The sequence below is a fragment of the Cervus canadensis genome, chromosome 29 (assembly GCF_019320065.1).
Source record: "Cervus canadensis isolate Bull #8, Minnesota chromosome 29, ASM1932006v1, whole genome shotgun sequence".
Lineage (NCBI taxonomy): Eukaryota > Metazoa > Chordata > Mammalia > Artiodactyla > Cervidae > Cervus > Cervus canadensis.
Window position 1 is genome coordinate 46,132,073 of NC_057414.1, and position 20,908 is coordinate 46,152,980.

Here is a 20,908-nt window from a genome sequence, read left to right on the forward strand (position 1 = left end):
GCCGCAGGTTCTCACCCCCGACGTGCTCTCCCACGGGGCAGCTCGGTGTTCCTGGGGCCTGGCCCTTATCCCTGACCATCCGGCTGCCTCCTCTACCTGCTCTGCCATTCCGAGGCTCCCCAGGGTTCCAGATCCCCAAAGTGGGTATTGTTTTCTGACAGAGACCCCGGGGGAACCGCTCCCAAGGGTGCTGCAGGCTCTGGGACAGCCGTGCCTCCCCCCAAGGCCCGGCTCCCTCGGGGTCGTGTCCTGTCCCCTGCCCCTGCTTGGAGGGCCCTGGCCTCCTCTTCCCACCAGGCTCACTTCAGCCCCGTCCCCTCCTGGCCATCCAGCCATCCCTGCTAAGGACCTGCAACCCTGGGTCCAGCCTGCCTCCAGCTCCCCTCCAGTTTCATGGGGCAACACCACCTCATGGGCTTGGCAACCCCGTGTTCAATGCAGGAAAGGCTTTGGTAGAAGCGTGGTGGGCACATGGGCCTGGCTGACTCCTAGGCATTGGCACAGACAGGGTCTGGGTTTTCCAGGGACTAGTGAGTCCTCTCGTGAGTCGGGGATGGGGCTGGGACAACGGGGCAACTTGGGGCACAAGCCCTGTTGGGGGGCACAGGGGAGTGGGTGGAGGAGGAGCCCCGCCCTGTGACTGGGAGCCCTTCTGCAGAGATAGCCGCTCGGCCCCCGGGTCTCAGGCGAGGGCTGCTGAGCGGGACCCCTCCGGGCATGTGTGTGCACACGCACCGACAAGCACAGGGGCCATAGACGCCCACAGACACCCGGCTCACCTCTGCTCCTGTCCCCGCAGGTGACTCAGCTGGACCAGAGGCTGGCGGTCATCACAGACATGCTGCATCAGCTGCTCGCGCTGCACCACGGAGGCCCCCCCGGGGGCCGGCCCCCCAGCACGGCCGGGGCCCAGGCAGTCCAGCCCCCGAGCGGCGGCTCCATCAACCCCGAGCTCTTCCTGCCCAGCAACGCGCTGCCCACCTACGAACAGCTGACCGTGCCCCACGGGGGGCCCGACGAGGGCTCGTGATGGGGGCTCAGGGCCCAGGCCTGAGAGGGGAGGCACGGGGGAGGGGGAGGCCCACCCCACCCCCCGTCCGGCACGGCTCCACCAGGCCTCGGCCACCTCTCAGAGGCGCGGTCCCACTCCACCAGGCCCCAGACACCCGGTGGGCCACGCGGTGCCCTGGCCTGGGCTGGGGGGCTCACCAAGACCACCCCTTCTCAGCCGGCGGGTACTAGACTTTGGCTGGGTTTGGGGGGGGGGGCCACATCACTGGCGTGACACTCAGGACAAGGCCGGGGTCAGGCCAGGCGCTCGGCCTGTCCCGTGTACGGCAGGAGGCGGCAGAGCTGTATGCCGGCCCCGGGGGCTTCCTGCGGGAAGACGGGGGACAGCCTGGACAGGGTCTGTGAGGACCCTCCCCCAGTCTCAGATCCAGGACCCGGGGGGGGGACCCTGGGAGGCGGCAGGCAGGGCAGGGCAGGCCCAGCCCAGCCGAACAAATGAGGCCCACAGTCGAGGCCCGATCGTGGCCCAAGAGCCCATCCCAGGACCCCGGAGCGGGCCTGGCTCCCTCACGCCCCAGAGATGCTGACCCTGGCAGGAGCTGGCGGAGCAGCTCCTGAGGCCACAGCTTCCAATGGGAGGGACAGGCCCACCACTGCCCAGAGCTCTTCACTGGGGGGGCACCGTCCAGCAGCAGAATAGGGGTGCTCAGGCCCCCACTCTGGACTGGCAGCTTCGCCTACCCATTCCGGAGAAAAGAGGAGGGGCCCCGAGCCCGCTCCATGTGCAGGCCCGCCTCCAGGTCCCTCCCGGTCCAAGCCGCTGGACAGACGGTCATCCCCCCTCACCGCAGGGGAGCAGATGGGCATCACCATCTCTAACAAGACATGTGTCCTCCTGGGCGCTCCGCCCCACCAAAATCAGAATACCTTGTGGTGATTTGGAATCTGTGCTTTAATGAATTTCACGGTGTGATTTTGATTCTTAATCATGCAGGTTTTTCCTAATAAACATGGAATCACAAAATTTAACTTGCCCGGTTCTCGCCTCCACTCCTGGGGGAGCAAGCACCCATCTTTGGGACAACCTGTCCTCCCACAGAGCTGCCACCCACCCCTCAACACCCCAGCAACACTCACCCCATCCGCACCCACCCCGGTGAGGGGAGGGGGCAGGAAGCCCCAACCCACTGGCCTGGTCTGGGACCCAGGAGCACCTTGAGGCCAGGCTGCTCCTGCCCCTGCCCACCCAGGTCAGACCCCAGCCCACCCCTGAGCTTTGCCTGCTGGTGCCTTTTCTGGGAGACTTTTTCCCATTCCCTGTCCATCAGTTGAAACCATTTCCTTGGTCTCCAGCCAGGCTCAAAGCCCACTCCTGCAGGAAGCTCTCCCTGACAGCGCCTCATAAGACCAGTCCCCCTGTCCAGGCTTGTGACGCTTCAAGGGGGAAGTGGTGATCAGGCGGGGTCATGGCCCCCCCGACAAGCAGCTTGGGCACCCTGTTTTCAGGGCATGTACCCCACACACACTTCTCAGGCCTCGAGGCTTAATGCCTAATTCCTGCCCACCTCCCACGGCTGCCCATGGGTATCTGGGCCCCTCACTCCTCTGGGGCCTGCTCCTTTCTCCCTGGGCCTGCCTGGAGCCCTTGTGGCTGACAGCCCTGGGAGGCAGGTGCCCAGGTGGATGCTGACCTGCTGGTCCTCGCCGAATGGCGGCTGGGGCCCGGTGGGAGGGGAGGGGCCTGGGTCCCGCTTTGCAGAGCCCCAGGGGCTCCCTCAGAGTCCGGCCCTGGCTCCCACCGGGGGAACCGTCTAGCCCACCGAGCACTGGCCGGTGCGGGGGAGGGGAGAAGGGGCCGTGAAGGCCGGGGCCTCCCTGCCCCTCGGCCCTGGGGGGAGGGGCGAGAGCAACAATTACTGGAAAGGCAAAAGCTGTTGTTTCCTTGTTGAGTAAATATTTGTGGAAACCCCAGGAGGCGGCTGGCGGGAGAGCAGGCCCTCCACGGAGCCCCCGCCCCGCCCGCCGCCGGGCACGGCCCCCAGCCCGAGGGGCGCTCGCTCGGGCCGCCCATCTGGGCCGGGCGCGGCCCCTGCACCCAGCCCGGCTTTGTTTGGCGTATTATCGACTGCACACACAGTGTCCGAGCGCTTCACTCCTCGACGGGCCATTGCAGCCCTCTCGGGTGTGAAATGCAATTTACCTGAAATAAAGCCCAATTATGGAATTAGCTAATTAAAGCCGCGGCGGAGGCTGGGCCGGCCGGCCGGCGCTCGGTGCCCGCCGGTGCCCGCAGTCTGAGGGAGCAGATGGCGCCCCGGCTGGCCACGGGGCCGCATTCCTTCACTCGGCCGATAACTGACTCACACAGCACTCGGCCATCTGGTGGATGACACGTCCTGTGTGCCCCGGACAATGGCCCGGCGGACCTCTCCCGGAGAGGGCCGTCGCCCGGGCAACGGTGGCATGTGCAGCCCAGACCCCTTCCCAGCCCCGCCCCCGCCCCTTTGTGGGCCTCGCCCGGCTGCCCGGCCGCTCCCGCTGACAATGTCCGTGAGCATTTGTCCCCCGCGTCCGGCCTTTGTCTCCCAGTTGGGCTTCCTTGTTGGGGTCCTCGGTGCCCGATGGGTGCTGAGCGCATCTGCTGGAGGGACGGGGTGTGGGGGCCCCGGGGGCCGCTCCGGCCTGCCTCCTGGGACGCCCACCTCCTCTGCCCGCGCCCCTCCCCCACCGGTGCCCCCCGGAACGGGGTGGAAGGGGTGGCACCTGGAGGTCCAGTCTCTGAGACCAGTGTCCGCCCCCAGAGGTCCTCCAGTCTTGGTTGGGGGCCGGCCTGAGCCGCTTGCCCCCTCCCCAGCCGGAGCAGCAGGAACAGAGTGCCTCTCAAAGGGGCGTGGGGGAGGGGCTGATGACGGTAAGACGTGTAAGGTCTAGGACCGGTCATGCACACAGTAGGCACTTACTAAAGACAACTGGTCCAGGAGGTGCCTGCTTCTGGGGTCTACCTCCTCATTACACCCCACATGCCCGACTCGTGTGCCCCTCAGAGTGACTTCCTCTCCCCTCCTGAATCCAGCCTCACCCGCCAGGTCCCCGTCGGAGCCAGGGCAAGCTGTCCACACCCCGCTGTCCTGCGGCCTCGGCAGCTCCGGCCCCAACTGCCCAGGCCTTCCCCTCTCAGCCGTGCTGTCTCCAACCAGGCTGACCCCGCGTCTGACAGCTGGGTCTTGCACCTTAGCGGAGCCCCGAGTCGCCAGCAGCCACAGCCCCCTCCCCACTCAGGACCGTTTTGGCAGGCAGCCCCCTCCTGGGCAGGGTCAGGCGCTGTGCCCTCCCGCCTGCCCTGGAAAAGGCTGTGTGCTGGGACTTCGAGGCCCCCAGGGGAGCTAGAGCCCAGGAGCGCCTGGCACAGGGCTGGGTCCACCAGGACTCGAGAAGTGCCAGTTAAATTAAGGGGTAAAAGTGGAGCTTGAAACTGGACAGCTACAGGTAAAAGAATGAAACTAGAACACCTCCTAACACCACAAGCGAAAATAAACTCAAAATGTAAGGCCAGAAACTGCAAAGCTCTTAGAGGGAAATGTAGGCAGTACACTCCCTGACACAAAATCACAGCAAGATCCTCTATGACCCACCTCCTAAAATAATGGAAATAAAAACAAAAATAAACACATGGGACCTCATTAAAGTTTTGCACAGCAAAGGAAACTATAAACAAGGTGAAAAGAAACCCTCAGAATGGGAGAAAATAATAGCAAATGAAACAACTGACAAAGGATTAATCTCCAAAATACACAAGCAGCTCATGCAGCTCAGTACCAGAAAAACAAACAGCCCAGTCAAAAAGCGGACAGACGACCTAGACAGACATTTCTCCAAAGCAGACATACAAATGGCTAATAAACACACAAAAAGAGACTCAATATCACTCATTGTTAGAGAAATGAAAATCAAACCTATGGTGATATATCACTTCACACCAGGTCAAAAAATCTATAAACAATAAATGCTGGAGAGCGTGTGGAGAAAGGGAACTCTCTTGCATTGTCGGCAGGAATGCACATTGATACAGCCACTGTGGAGAATAGCATGGAAATTCCTTAAAAATGAGGGATAAAACTACCATGTGACCCCACAGTCCCACTGCTGGGCATATATCCTGAGGAAACCAGAGCTGAAAAAGACACATGTACCCCAGTGTTCATTGCAACGCCACTGACAACAGCTAGGACAGATGAATGGATGAAGAAACTGTAGTCTATACACACAATGGAATATTACTCAGCCATAAAAAGAAATGCATTGAGTCTGTTCTAATGAAGTGGATGAACCAAGAGCCTGTTATACAGAGTGGAATAAGCCAGAAGGAGAAAAACAACTATTGTGTATTAACGCGTGTACATGGAGTCCAGAAAGATGGTGCGGATGAGCCTGTGCTCAGGGAAGCAGTGGAGATGCAGACGTGGAGGACGGGCGTGTGGACGCAGAGGAGGACGAGAGGGTGGGACGGATGGACGGAGTAGCTCGGAAACACGTCCATCACTGTGTGAAACAGGCAGTGGGAACTCGCCGTGTGCCGCAGGGGGCTCAAGCCCCGCACTCTGGGACAACCTAGAGGGGTGGGCTGGGGGGAGGGGGAGGGAGGGTCAAGAGGGAGGGGACAGATGCATGCCTACGGCTGATTCACGCTGACGTATGGCATAAACCAACACAACACTGTGAGGCAAGCGTCCTCCAATTAAAAATAAATAAACTTTAAAAAAATTGAGTTTGGAAGGAGGCTACAGGCGCTGCAGACACGCCCAGACCCAGCAGGGGCACTGACTGGGGGATACGGGCCGTGCCGTGTGACGAGAGCCTGGGGAGGGGCGGGCCACGTGGGCCCTGAGAGAGGGTCAGGTGTGCATGCTGCCCGGGGGGCCGGACAGCTGGGCTGGGGTGGGCTGGGGTGGGGTGGCAACGGCAAGCATAGGCCAGGGTCTCAGGACGGCCCCTGCACACCGCCCTGAGCCAGCGTTCACCCGGTGGGGACCTGCTGGGTCACCTGTGCGGCCAGACACCCCCTTCCAATCACGAAGCCAGTCCCCAGTGTGCGAGGCCCTTCCTAGATCCCCAGAACCCTGGCCCCCAGGACAGCCCACAGGGCCCCAGACCCCAGGGCTCACTGGGGCTCTGAAAGGGGGCCTGTCTCACCACTCCCAGCCCCAGCAGTGCCCCTCTGGGCTGTGGCCCCGGGGACCTGGGGGGCTGGGGAGACCAGGCCCGGCACGGGTCAGCCGGGCGGCCAGGCCTGGAGCACGCTCAGAGCAGCCGGGCCTGGACAAACAGTTCAGCTCCCATTGACCTCTGAGAGCCGGGGGCCAGAGGCCGGGCCCTCTGGAAGCTGCCCGCCCCCACCCAGGCCCCTTCCGACCTCACCGCGAGGCAGAACGCAGGCGGGCGGGCAGAGGGCCTCCCGGGCGGGCAGCCCCAGGGCCCAGGAGCAGGCGACCGCTGACCCCGCCGGCCAGCTGCTGCGTCTTCACCTGCTCCGGCTCCAGCAGTCCATGCCTGGGGGGTGAGGGGGCTGGGGGAGGGCGCAGTGGCTCTTGACTCTGATCGGGGATGTTGGCCTGAGGAACGGTTTTCTCTAAAGCTGGGGTCCTGCCAGCTGTACCCCACCCCAAGACCTCTGAGGCCAGGACCCCAGCCCTTCGCTGCCCAGACCTCAGGTGCCAGCTGGGTGACAGGAGGGAGGGGTCCACTCTGAGCCCCCGGCCCTTCTCTCTCAGCGGGTCCCTCTGGGGGTCCCTGCAGCCCACACCCGCCCCAGGATGGTGAGAGAGGGGGAACGCCCTGCTCTGGGCAGACAGGGCAGACGCCAGAGAAAGCCCAGACACCCTGTCCTCACGCTCACTGTTCAGCCTACGCCCCGAGCCTTTGTCCCACCTCTGTGGTACCCAGAGTCACACCTGCCCCGCCCCCTACCCACCTCTGGGCACTGACCCCACAGCCGGACCAGACGCAGAGCCAGCCCAGGACAGGTGCCCACTGGGGGCCTGGCACACCCGCTCCTCCGGCCTCTGGGTGTGGACTCCAGGCTCATGGCGCGGGGTGTCGATCCTGAGTGGAAACCATGTCACTGGGATGCAGCAGTAACCCCCGCCCCCTCCACACGCCGCTCTCAAACTCTCCCCGGGTTTCTCGCCTGCAGGGAGCGTGTGCTTTTTCTGAGCAACATCAGAGCGGGAGGCACGGGCTGCCCGGACGAGGCAGGCGGCAGCCTAGCCTTCCTGCCCAGCCTGCGGCCCCCGGGAGCTGGTGGAGGCAGAGCACGTGCGAACAGGGGGATGGGGTGCTTGGGGGGCACACAGATCGTGCCAAGGGGAGGGAGGTGCCTAGAGTAGACAGGCCTCAGGGCACATGAGTCCTCCCCATCCCCAACCCCCCAGTGCGAACAGGGGAAATGAGGCCCAAGGCAGGGCCAGCCCCACATAGCACCAGGTTTTGTGAATTTGCATCAGAAAAAGCCTCAGAGAAGAACAAGACTGGCAGTGGCAGAGAAGTTTTGGGGAGGGGAGCCAGGAAGCCAGAGAGCAGGGAGGAATGGGCTGGCTAAAACAAAGAGATGGCCTTCTCAGACTGGATGGTGAGGCCAGAGAGGCCAGATCCAAGGAGTGTAGCTAGTGGCCAGTGGGGAGGAATATAGCTAAAAACAACCAGCAGAGAATTCCCAGGCAGTATGAACAGAGCTCCTCTGCTGGCCCACCCGGGCCAGAGAGCCGGGAAACACTGTGCCTACCCAACGCATCCAAATGCAGCGGGTCCAGCAGGACATGCCCGTCGGCTCCAAGAAGGCTGCCACTGCGCCTGCCATGAAGGAAAATTCCAAACTCCCTTTGAATCTTCAAGAGACTCTGTTACAAGCCTAACTACTGATTCAATCTACCAAACCTCATTGAGTTCCTTTTAGTTGTTTCTTAGCTTTATTCCTCCCCACTGCCCACTCCTCACACACACACGCGCACACACACACACACACACACACAATACAAGCATGTTCCCATTCTGACTCAGTCACTGAGTGCCAAGATGCACGCTAGCTGTGGGTCCTTGGGCAGCGCCCCCAGGCTCTCATGAGCTTCAGATCACCTTTGCGGCCCCACCTTCTCAAAGCTGCCAGCAGGGCGCAAAGCCTAAGAGAAGACAGGACAAAAGCCCCAGGAGCCTCACACCCAGGCACCAGCGGCAGAGCTCAGTGAGATCAGGGAGAGGCAGCAAGCCCAGCAAGATGACTTTACACAACTGCAACACACAACATACACACATCGCTGCTACAAAGACGTCTCCAGGGCAAACTCACACTGAGCGGGCCCCTGCCGGACCTTCCACTTGACGGGCCCGCTCAGGTCACCCGATGGGGCGAGGCCCACATCACCATCCGGCTGTCCCGGAACAGCGGCCCAGGGTCCACGGGGACGGTCAGCCCCCGCCGCAAGGCCGAGGCACCCTGCTGTCAGAAACTTCTTGCAGCCACTCGTGGGACACCCCCGGAGCAGACTCAGCTCCACCTCAGTGCACACCCCCCCACCGGGGCCAGAGAATCTGCCAGAGGGGCCTGGGGGCGTGCACACGGGGAGCCATCACCCCCACCCGCACCCTCAGCCCGCAACCCAGGAGGCGGGGCCACAGCCCCTCTGCCAAGGACAATGGAGGTGACAGAGCAGAGATGGATCGGCGGGCTCAGGAGAGGAGGCTCGTGCGGGTCAAGGCCGCGCACTTGCAGGCGGAGGTGAGGAGGCCCTGACTGCTGGGGCCCTGGGGGGCTATCCAGCGAGGGTGGGAGACCCTCAAGACAGACACCTTCTAAAAACAGGGCCGTCAGGACGGTGGGTGGTGTCCGGACATCAGATTGTAAGGGTGGTGGGTGACGTCACTAGGTAATTTCCAAGGGTCTTAATCAAGTCCCTCCTGCCATCCACAAGGCCTCGTCTCAAGGACTTCGGGGAGGAAGGGCTGGCGGCTGACCATCAGCCGGCCTTCGGCTCGCCTGGCCAGCCTGGGGCACAAGGCCTGCAGAGCTCCGGCCTTGCTCTCAGCTCCATTTCTGACCCTAAGTCCTCCGGTCTCCTCCTGGGCCTCTCTCTCATCCCGCAGGGCCCGAGGTGAACCCGCGCTGCCCCTTTCAAGGCCAGCCGGCAGACGGAAGGCTCCCTCCCCACCACCCCAGGGAGGCCTCTGCACAGCCCCACTGAAGCCTCAGTGACACAGCGGCTGAGAACCGCCACCAACAGGGAAGAAACCGAGGCATGGGGGCATGCGATGGGGGGACTCAAAACATAGGCCTGCACCTGGGCCCCCCACACATCAGGCTTGCTGTGAGCGAGGCAGGGAGGCACACGCAGTAGGCGCCTACTGAATGCTCTACTCCAGTGCTGCAGGCCCACTGTCCCCAGAGGTCCCCCACGCTCCCTCCCAGGCTCCTCGGGGACACGGGCTCCATGGACACACGGGCTCCTCGGGGACACGGGCAGCAGCCCACCATCCAGGCTGTTCTGCTGCTGGTCCTTCTCCCCGGGTCTGGAGGCGCCGGGTCACGTGCCCGACGCGTGGACACTCACTTGCTTCCAGGTGTGACCGCTGTGGGCTGAACTGGAGACACCAAGACCCACACCCCACCGGGGCCAAAACCATCCTCCTGGCCCTGACTCTGCTCCTCGCCGCCCCATGGGACAGAGCAACCCGGACGCTCCAGAAAGACCCTTCAGGCGCACAGAGGAGGCTGCAGCTCAAAGGACCCCTCCTCTCAGATTTTGAGGAAGGGCCAACCACCTCTGACCCCGTGTCCCGCCCCAGGCAGCCAGGTGGGCGCCCGCAGGAGGGTGGCTGTGGGCAGAACAAATGAATCTGTGAATGAAAGATTCAGCAGCTGGAAACACTCCCCAAAGTGTGCCTCTGCAAGGGGGGGTCCCTGGAAGGTGGGCACACAGTGAGCTGGCACGCCTGACTCCAAGCTCCTTGCCTTAACCACCAGGAACCTCCAGGCCCCTTGACCCCTTGGAGCATCTCTGTCCCCCTAAAGGGAGCAGGGCGGGTCAACCCCTGCCCTCACCTCCCGCAGAAATCAAGCTACGTGGAGAGACAAGAGGCTGCGGGCAGTCTGACCCAGCACCCGCCCCCGGCGCCCGGCACCCACAGACACATTCATCTCCTCCTTCCCTGCCTGTCTCCATCCTGCCACCAGCCCCAGGGGGAGGCAGGCAGAGCCATGCCCTGAAAATGCTCCACAAAACCCCGCGTGTGTCCAGGCAGCTTCGGTTACCCAGCACCCAGCTGGCCCAGCCTCCCGTGAGCCCTGCCAAGGCCTGGCACCACTGCCCCGGCCGCCCCTCTCCCTGCCAGCAAGCCCGCAAGGCCCGAGGGCGCGGGCAGATTGCTTTCCCGGCCGGCTCAGCCCTGCTCCCCCAGGAGAAGGCCTCAGTGTTCCCACCCCCCGCGGCCCCCGCCTGGCTCAGAGGCACCCGGGCTCCGGGCTGCAAGGTCACCGGGCCGCACGGAATCCACCTGCAGCCGCACCAGCTTCCAGGAAACCGAATCCCGGCGGCAGATGACAGCCGCGGGCTGCAGGACAGAGCGCCCATTCAGCGTCCACTGGAGCCGGCCTGGCCCGACCTGGCGGCCGCCTCCCCCACCTGGGCCCTCCTGCGCCTGGGTACCAACCGCCCAGAGCCGGCGCTGCCCAGACCGCCCGACCGCCCGGGGGCCATGGGTGGGGATGGAGGGCTGGGACGTGCCCCACCCAGGGTGCCCAGGACAGGTGTGAGGGTGGGCGGGGAAGGGGCAGAGGCCCTGTTCCACCTGCAGAGCCTCGCGGACAGCAGGCTGCCTGCGTGGGCACAGGGGGCCCTCAGAGCCAGCCTTAGGGGAGGCAGTCCCCCCGCAGGAGCCAACACGCGTCGGGTGAGTCTCACTGCACCCACTTCACAGATGGGTCAGGTGCGAGCAGCCTAGGAAACAAGTGGACTCACAGGTTGCATTGAAGGCAGAAGGTCCCCCACCCTCCCCACTTTAACACCCTGCAAGCGAGTCCCAGAACGGCCTGGGGCTTCTGAGTCCACCGGCCTCGGATGGTCTGGCTGGCCTAGCCCGGCCCTGGGCTCTGCATCGGGGCACGGGCTGCAGCCTCCCAGAGCTCAGGGAGGCGGCAGGGGACGGGCAGGAGGAGGGTGTTTCTCTTCCATCGGGGTCTCCCACAGCCAACACTCCTGCCGGGGGGGCCACCTGTGGACCAGAGAAGAAGAAGGGGATGGAGCGGCGAGGGAAGGGAGCGGGGCTCAGCCGCGCGGCCTTGGCGCAGCCTTGCCCTCCTGGGCAGCCAGACTTGGGTTCAGGGGCTCCTTCCTGGCTTCCTGGGCTCCCCCTCGCACTCTCGCCACGCAAACAGGGCAAATGAGCGCTGGGAGTGGGGTGCCCTGGCCAGCAGCAGGCCCCGCCCAGACTAAGGCCCTGGCTCGGAGGCACCCTGCCTTCCAAAGGCTGGGCCACGAGTTGCCTGTCACTCAGCTCTTCTGCCCTGTTGGTCACACTGAAAAGAGTGTTCCCAAAGCCAGGAGGGGTGAATACAGGCTCCCACCCAGCTCTAGAAGCAGGGGCTGGAAAACCAAAGGAGGAAGCGCTGGTCTCCAGGCCCAGCCCCCAACCACCACCCCCCCATCCACCCAGCAGCAGCTGCCCCAGCGCCCCCCACCATCACCACGGTCACCCCCGGGTCCATCACCTGCCAAACTGGTCCTTCCTCCCCATCTCCACTAACAAACTCCTACTCACTTGCCAAAGCCCAGGCCAAGGGGCCCTTTCTTCCTGAAGACTTGCTAAAGGGCCAGCAGAATGTGCCCCGGGCACTCCCCTCACAGCACTTGTGGGGTGCCCACTGGAGACACTGACTGTGTCCCCTGGAGCTGGGCAGTGCCCCTTCAGAGGGTTATGGAGGGGACCCACAGCAGGAGAACCCCTGGACGTCTGTCTAGGAGATGCCGGCCTGCAGGAAGCCAGCTGGGGCTGGGCCTGTGAACTGCCGGGGACGAGAGTGGGGAGCTGCAGGCGTTCACAAGACTAGACGGGGCTCCACGGTCTGCCGATGGACTTGACCCTGAGAACGGGACATGCCCACCCAGAAGCACTTGGTAAAGAAGAGGCCACCGCCCTCCACCTGCCTCCAGCACCTCGTCCCCGCGGACCGGTGACACAGGTCCTCTGGAGCCCGCGGCGGTTCCGCCCCACCCCACTTCCACTTCAAGTGCTACTCTGCCTTATTCGCACAGTGAAAGTGCCAGGCCCAGGCGGAGAAACAGCAGAGCTCCCAGGCCAGAGACGGTGGCCCCACCTCACAGCAGGACCCACCTCTGGGGCTGAGGGTCACTCAGGCACGTCACAGCACCTGCCCCTTGGGGGTGGCTGGCAGCCCAGCCTTCACACCTGCAGCCCCACACCCTCCCTGTCTGGGGGCACCTGCCCGAGAGACTCGGGCTCAGACACTGGTCCCTCGACTCCCAGTTTCCAGAAAAATTAGTTGGCAGGCTAATTTTCACTAGAGTGTTATTGACTACTCAACTTTCAGCTTTCTCTTTCTGGTCGTATGAGCCCCCCAGAAGGAGCAGCTGAAGAAGACCTCACCTGAGCCCTGAGGAACACATTTTGGGGATACTTTAGAATTCTGACCCCTGCTAAGGGGAAGTATTTGAAGACCCCCCCCCCCCACCCCACACACACACAAATCATGACTCGGCATAGCTGCTCACAGCCTTAGAACCCAGCACCTGCTGCATCTCCAGCGTCACCCCCTCATACGCCAGGGACAGAATCCCTGACCCGGCGATGCACAATGTTCCCCCTGTCCTGCCTCTGCCTCTCTCCTCCAGGAGGCATCCTCACCCTCAGGCTGGGTTAAGGGTCCCTCACCCCACAGCCTCTTCAGATGTGCCGGGAGCTGGGGCTGAAAGGCGACGCGGTCCAGTGGCCGCAGCCCACAGGACGTCACTATGAACCGGATCAGCAGGGGCCCATTTGTGCCCCCAGGGAGACCAAGGCCCAGAGACAGCCTCATGCACCGTCCTCGGGTGTGTCCAGAGTCTGAGCGATGCTGATGAGGACTTATACGGAACCGATCTCCAGGGCTCCGTCCTGCCTCCTGCTTCCAGGACGCTGGGCCTGCCCTGTAGCCCCAGTTTACCCGCTGAGGGCTCACAGGGCTCATCTAGAGCCACCCTCTCCCACAGCTGAGATTCTCTGAGGACTTGGTCCTGAGCAAGGAAGGTGTGACTTCTGGCTTGTCACTGAGCCTGGGTCACCAAGCTGGAAAGCCATGTGCCGAAGAGTCCCTCTGCCATCTAAGGCCCACAGAAGACTTTAAAATCACTGTTTCAGAAGATGTAGAGCATTAAAGACCATGGGGGGTTGTCCAGATGTTCAGTTGGTCAGTTTTTTGTATTTCGCCCCCATCCATCCATGCCCTCTCCACCCACAAGCTGGGATTCTAGGAAGGACGCCCCTCCTCCCCCCAGAAAGTCCTGCCCCAGAGGTAGGCAGGCCATCAAAGGCTCAGAGGTGCTGCAATAGGGGCTGGGGTGGCTGGGGACGCCCAGCCCGGGGCTGCTGAACCGTGGGGCCACAGGACCGGACCGGCGAGGGGCTCCAAAGCTCCCAGGCCCACCTCCTGCACAGGCCCAGCGACAGCCAGGCCTCCGGGTGCCCGGCCTGGGCCTGGGCCGCGAGGGGCCGCGGGCCGGCAGGCGGGGCGGGGGCCGGGTCGGGGGTCCGGCCAGCTTTAACGCGCTGACAAAGCCTCATTTGCAGGTCAATGCCGCGGCACACTCGCCGCTCCCCTCGCCCGGCGCCCTTTGTCCGGCCGCGCCCGCTCCTCGCGCCAGATGGCCGCGGAAATGCTAATTTCGGGCGCCCCCCGCCCCCCGCGTTTAATTGCGCCTTTGCAGATGGGCCGCGAGTGTGCGCTTCATGCAGATGAGGGCGGCGTGGCCGCCGCCCTCGGACCCGGGCCTGCCGGGCCTGGGGGCTAAGGGGGAGGGGCGCCGCCCCCCACCCGCGCGCCGCCGGGCACGAGCGGGCACCCAGCGGGCCGGGCGCGGGACGCGCGCTTTTCTCCTTTCATTTCTCCAAAATGGGATCTTAAGTGATTCTGAATGAAAACAAATTGGCCCGCTTTCTTCTCCAAACAGACGCGCGCGGCGCAGTGGGGGCGGCAGGCGGGGAAGGGGCGGCCGGGCTGGGGGTGGAAGTGGGGGGCGGCCACAGGACCCCTGCTCAGGTCGGTCCCTCGCACCCCGACGGCAGGGCCCCGCCCCAGGTTGGCACTTGGGGCGGCTTGGTAAGTCCTGGCGAGCGTGGGACCTCCTTGAACTGGACCGACTGCTCCTGGGACTCAAGCAACCCGGAATAGACGGACAGACGCCCCTCCCCCAATTTCCAGGCAGAAACAGATGCCCAGGCCGGACTGGACGCAGGGGGCAGGCCTCGGTGGGGCGCGGGGGTGGGGGGCAGGGGACAGCCTCTGGGGTCAGCAGGGCCTTCTGCCTGCTCTGTCTCTGGATCCAGGAGCCGAGCTGCCCCTCAGGCCTCTGCCCCCAGGAGGGGAGGATGAGCCCTGAGATGCAGGGTTCCCCTCAGCACAGTGTGGGGCTCAGACGAGGTTGCCGACGGCCCAGGGGCAGGCAGGGTGTGCAGCAGGACCCAGGATGGTGGGGCGGGGATTTGGGAGAATCCACAGGGGATGAGAATGGTGAGAATAACGAAGAAGGTCCTTTGTGACCTTGTGTTTTAACCATGAACTTAGAAACCTATGCTTTGCTGGGTGATGGACTTGCTCCACTCACAGCTCCAAAACAGGAAGAGGGCCATTTTCTGGGCCAGCAAATACTCCTGACACATAACTCAGGCCAGAGTGCCCATTAGAAAGACAGGGGACCCGTATGCTCCCAGAGCATGAAATTAAAAGATCCTTGCTCCTTGGAAGGAGAGCATTGACCAACCTAAACAGTGAATTAAAAAGTAGAGACATCACTTTGCCAACAAAGGTCTGTACAGTCAAAGCTATGATTTTTCCAGTAGTCATGTACGGATGTAAGAGTTGGACCATAAAGAAGGCCAAGCATCGAAGAACTGATGCTTTCGAGCTCTGGTGTTAGAGAAGACTCTTGAGAGCCCCTTGGACTGCAAGGAAATCCAACCAGCCAGTCCTAAAGGAAATCAGTCCTGAATATTCACTGGAAGGACTGATGCTGAAGCTGAAGCTCCAATACTTTGGCCACCTGATGAGAAGAACTGACTCACTGGAAAGACTGAAGGTGGGAGGAGAAGGGGAGGACAGAGGATGAGATGGTTGGATGGCATCATCGCCACAATGGACATGAATCTGAGCAAAACTTCAGGAGATGGTGAAGGACAGGGGAGCCTGGTGTGCAGCAGTCCATGGGGTCACAAAGAGTCGGACACAACTTAGCAACTGAACAACACCAGTGTTTCTCTGACTTTCGGTTCTGTTTCTGTGGTCCCCTCAGGCAAAGGGCTGACACACCACCATACTAGGCGATCCATCGGTCAGGTCCAAAATCGGCCGGCACCAGTGAGCTGGTCCAGCTGGCTCCTGGCCGCTGATCCCTCTGCCCAGAGTGCCCTCTCTGCTGGCTCCATGGCCCTGCCCCTTCCCCCAGATCCGGGCTTCCAGTACAGGCTCCAGCACCTCCCTCACGCAGGTCCTCAGGGAGCCCTCAGCCCACTCCATCTGTGCGTGCCCAGCACCCAGCCAGCACGGAACCTGGCCCGGGGGCTCAGTGGGGGACGTCACAGGGGCTCCAGCTGGCACTCAGGCCCGGGCCAGAGAGCTCCACCGACCCCGACGCCCGACCTGCCGGTTTGGGGTCTGCACCGACTCGGTGACGAGCTGTGGGCAGGCAGGAGGGCTTGTGGGAAATACACAGCTGGATGCACCGTGGAAGTTTCCATGGCCACGGGATGGAAACCATTTCCTATCAGCGTGGAAATAGCAGGTGCCCCCCTCAGGCCTCCCCTTTCATTTCTTTCCAGGAAACATTTCAAACAAGATTTGCACATGCGTTTGAGACAAACATGGTTTGGCCTAACCCCTGCGATCACTTCATTAACCAGAGACTTCCCTCTCCGTGGGAATGCTGCTGGAGACCTCGTGGGAATGGAGACCATCCGTGGGAATACTGGAGCGCTCCTCTGCCCCTGCGAGGTGTCCTGGGACGGCAGCCTTGCCCACGCCTCGCCGGCCACCCTGGACCTCACTTCCAGTGACCGCATCCCTTCTGGTGAGCGGTCTCTACAAGCATCCGTGCTTTCCTCCTGTTGGTGGTACCACGTTTCAACAACAGCGTCCCCCGCCCCAACCTGTCAGCGGGGGAGGGTCCAGCCCTTCACCAACACATGTACTAAGACACAAATTTTGCTACAGTCGCCGCTACCAGTTGCCGCTTGTGCTGAAATCCTTCTTCCAAACGGTGTGTCTGTCATTTCGTTTACCACACTCATATTATGGGTCTTAAACCTCTCATCATGGTTAACTATTTTGAAATTAAGCTATGTGTGTATATGCATTTACTCTAATGCTTCAAAATATGTACTAGAATATATACTTTGAACCTAAAAAGTAAACGTGGGTCCCGAAATTGTGTAGAGCCCCAAACTGCCATCTCTGATGATGTTCGGGTAGGAGGCTCTGTCTGGAGGAATTTTACTTTCTTTTTGATGTATTTCTGTATTTTTTGCATTTTTTCACAATGAGTGTAAAATACTTCTACAATCAGAGGGAAACATAAGGCTATTTTCATTTTGAGAATTAAAAAAAATTTTTAAACACTATTGGTTTGCCAGCCGTGTGACCTGAGCCTTGTGGCAGTGAGCTGGCCCGGGGCCAGTGGGGGAGCAAGGGTCCGAGGCAGGACCGCCTTACAAGAGGAACCGCCTTCAAGCGGAGTCCTGGGGTCGCCTCAGTAACTAAAGCCCCTTGGACAGAGGCCAGGGCAGGCCCCCTCCACGCCAAATTCCACTTGGGCCCACTCTAAGTTCCAGCAAAATTCCAAAGTATATTGTTGTTATCATTATTATTTTGCAATTACGTGACATTTTTTAAATGCCTGGAGTGTTTTTTCAGCCATTTTCATTAGCTCCTTCTCACTCTGCCCACGAGCCAGGTCAGCATTTTGCTTGCCATGGAAGAGGCCTGCCTTCAAGGCTCAGAGAGGTCAGGAAAGCCTGTATGGGTCACACAGCCACTGGAGGGGGTGGGGGGGGTGGTGGGGGGGTGTCGAGCTCCTGCCCCAGGTCATCCTGCAGAGTGTGGAGTCCGTCTCACATTTCAGCCCCTACTGGGCTTTTATTTGGATTTAGAAATTGCGGGGGGTGGGGGGACATTGGGAAAGAAAAGAAAAGTCAGGAATGTGATAAGAGAGGGAAAAAAAGGAAAGAAAAGCCTGGGTCAGACACAAGGGACAGAAGCAGGAAGCACTGATTCTGTGGGGCAAGGGGCTCGGCGGAGCGGCCACCCTGAGGCCCAGGAGGGGGACTGGGGCCCTCGAGGTGGCCCTGCCAGCCCTCTCTCCCTGCCCCGCTGGACTGGGGCCCAGTTCCAAAGGAGCTGGGCGTGAGATAAGCATCCATTTCTGGACTCCAAGGAGAATATTCAGTCCAGAAGGGAGATGGGAGGGGCCCGGAAGGACGGGGGTCTCCGGATGCCCCTTGAGGCCTCTCTGGAAAGTGTCAGGCCCTAGAGCCTGCATTAGTCATGAGCGTTGGTCACCAAGCCCGCCGCCCCCAGCCTCGGGAGCTGGCTCCACCGCCCAGCCCCCACTCTCACACTGACCCAGGCAGCTCCCCACTGGGAATCCCAGGTTACAGGGCATGATGCCCTAACTGGAAGCCCAGGATTACGGGCCGAGGTGTGCTGTGTCCCCAGAAAACTTCTCCTGGAGTCCTAACCCCCAGTATCTCAGAGTGTGACCTTTAAAGAGGACTTTTAAAGAGATGAGTCATTTCAAACAAGGTCACAAGGATGGGGCCCTAATCCCGCAGGACTGGTGTCCTCATGAGAGGAGGAGGTCAGGACACAGACACGCACAGAGGGATGACCCTGTGAGGACCTGGGGAGGAGACAGCCATCTCCACGCCCAGGAGGGAGGCCCCAGGAGGACCAGCCCCGCCCACAGCTGGGTCTGGGTTCCAGCCTCCAGGACTGGAGACGTGAACATCCGAGGGACGAGGGATGTTGTCAGAGCAGCCCTGGGAGACTAATACCCCAGCACCCACCCAACCCCAACTCTGCTGAGGGGAGACACCTGTCCAGACCCACGTCCGGACAGAGAAGCCACACCCCTGGCCTCCAGACCCACGCAGACCAGGCTTTGAGACCATTTCTAATTCAGCGTATGACACCACCTCCCAGCCGGCTTCCACTAGAAGCAACGTCCCGACACCTGGGGACTCCTCGTGGAAGCGGTGAGGCCCGCAAAATGCCATTTTCCGAGGACAAGATGAAAAAGCCAGGAGCAAAGCACATGGCAGTGTGCCCCTAACACCAACCGGGGAGAGGGCACATCTGGAGCTGATGGACTTGGGTCCCCTGGAGAATCGGGGCATTGGCAGGGTTGAGCCCAGGCCAAGGGCTGCGGAGCTCCTGGGCCTCCGCCCCGCCCACTGGGCCTTCATTAGCAGCCTCATCCAGTCCAGCTGGAGTCAGCTGATTAGCCCATTCTGGTGGTATTGGGAGTCCCCTGTATCTATTTTTCCACCCTCGCATGTTCGGTTAAATTTTGCTTTTGTGCCAGAGGGGCCTCTGATGTGAGCGTTTCTTGGGAGTTTTTCCATGTTTCTTTATGTCCTTGAAACCAAAGTCAATCACCAAGTTTCAGAAAACACCCTCCTGGATGGAGCGGGTAACAGGAAAGAAAAACACAACACAAAACAATGCAGAAGAAACAAAAGAGAGAAAGCATTGGGTGCTTTTGTGCAGAATCCTCCTGCGAGGAGACAATTCATTCCCACTGAAACGTTTCCATTGTGCGGCGTTCACGGAACGCGCTCGTCGCGTTGGGCAGAAATGCAAATCCTCCTTTTTCCTTTGATTCAAATATTTAAATTTTCAAATATATATGCTGTGACAATTGAATGGCAGCTGACCTCACTTATTTTCATAGAAGATGTGGAAGCCACGGGCGGCAGTTAATCTAGCCAGCAGAGGCCCCCACGGTCCTGGGTGGGGGGGAAACGGGGGAATAATCCTTTTATTCAGACATTTGGCTTAAAAGAATAACAAGGAGAAAAAGCTGGAACGTAATTGCATTGCATGGAAAACAGAGAAAGATTTTTTTTTTCTCTCTCTCTCTAACGAGCTTTCTCTTTTTCCTTCTTCAAAGAATGGGGCGTATGGCCGGAGGCTATTTTCTTGGTTAAGAAATCAGAAGTGTTTTCCTTCCTCATTGGCCCCCACTCCCACCCACCCCCCAAGGGATTTTCTCCTGGGGGTGGGTCGGCTGCCCTTGGTTCATTCATTCATTCACACATTCACTAAATTCCATTGGAAGACCTACTACGTTCACAGCCCAACCCATCTCAGCTCTGGCTGGCCCAGTGGAACCAGACTCTCTGCTCCCACCAACCCCACCTTCCTTCTGGCTCCTTTCCTGGGGACAATCAGGGGACTTGGTGCCCAAGCAGAGCCACCCCCTGACCCATCACTGCCCGGAGGTTCCTTGTGCACCTTCTCCCCCCCACCTAGAGCACCTAAGAGCCAGGCGTGGGAGCATCGCGGGAAGGGGGAGGAGGCGGGGACCCCTCCCTTAGGCCGCAGGGCCCAGCGTCTGCCGCAGTCGCTGTTGCTAAGTCTTATTCCTCGGCCCGGGGCTCCCAGAGGACCCCGGCCCAGCCCCTCAGCAGGGCTGGGTCTTTAATATTTAAAGAGCTCTCCCGGACATTTCAAGAACTCCCCGACACGATTTTCTGTGATGCGTGTGCTGTCCGGACATCTGTCTTCTATACCTAATAAAGTCGCCCCGATTCAGAATGAACTCCTCGGCACCACTTTGAATCCGGGCTCACATATGGTTGGTAATTAGCTGGCTATCTCTTGGAGTTAAATGATTTTTTTTCTCGCCCGTCCGCATCCATAATAGACGCGAACAGAGTTCTGATTGTTCCCCGTTGCGGGACATTCTGCGCCTGAATGAGCGGGGGGTGCTGTGTCGACGCGGATTTGCCATATGGTTGCACGGAGCCGGGAAGAATGGGCCCCAGTGTGTGCGCCCGGGACGCGGCGGCGCGGGGCCGTGCCAGCCGGGCGGAGCCGGGTGCCCGACGGCGCGTGAGGAGCGGGCGCCGCGGCCGCGGGCGCACGTCGGGGTGCGGGGTGCCCTCGGGCGGGGCTCTCGGGTCGTCCGCGGGGCCAGAGGCCGGGGCGCGCGGGGCCGGCTCCCCGCCGCTGGGCGCGCGGACGGACCCGACGACAAGCGCACGACGGAGCGGTGGCCCGCGCCGCCCCGGGGCCCTCGCGCTCGGGCAGGCCTCGGGCCGCGGCGGGGGCCGGCCCTGCGGCTGCGGCAGCCCCATTGTGAGGCCGGCGAGACAATGGGCGGCCCGAGGAGGCACCTGCTCGCCTGAAAGACCCATAAATCGCCGCCGCGTCCAGCTGCCTTCCCGCCCCTCCCCGCGGACCGGCGAGCCGAGCGCGGCCGCGGCCCTGGGAAGGAGCCTCCCGCCCGCCATACCGCGCCTGTGGCCGCCGCGCCCGCGAATCGCCCTCCCCTCGGGAGAGGCCTGCGCCCCGGGCCGCTGTCCCCTCAGGTAGCCAGTGCTGGCCCTGCTGCCCGGCGCCCAGACACCCACACACGCGCCCAGG

At 61.6% G+C, this 20,908-nt stretch overlaps 1 protein-coding gene across 3 annotated transcripts in view; it reads left to right on the forward strand.

The window, feature by feature from the left end:
* Window positions 1-2,035, forward strand: part of KCNQ1 (potassium voltage-gated channel subfamily Q member 1) — a 364,451-nt gene extending 362,416 nt beyond the window's left edge. For 2 of the 3 annotated variants that reach the window (XM_043452116.1, XM_043452115.1), the window contains one exon: window positions 800-2,035. In XM_043452116.1, the coding sequence (XP_043308051.1) occupies window positions 800-1,242 (443 nt within the window). In that variant the 3' untranslated portion in view covers window positions 1,243-2,035. The remainder of the gene's footprint in view (window positions 1-799) is intronic. The other variant, XM_043452117.1, reaches the window with a different exon arrangement.
* Window positions 2,036-20,908: the final 18,873 nt, after the last annotated feature.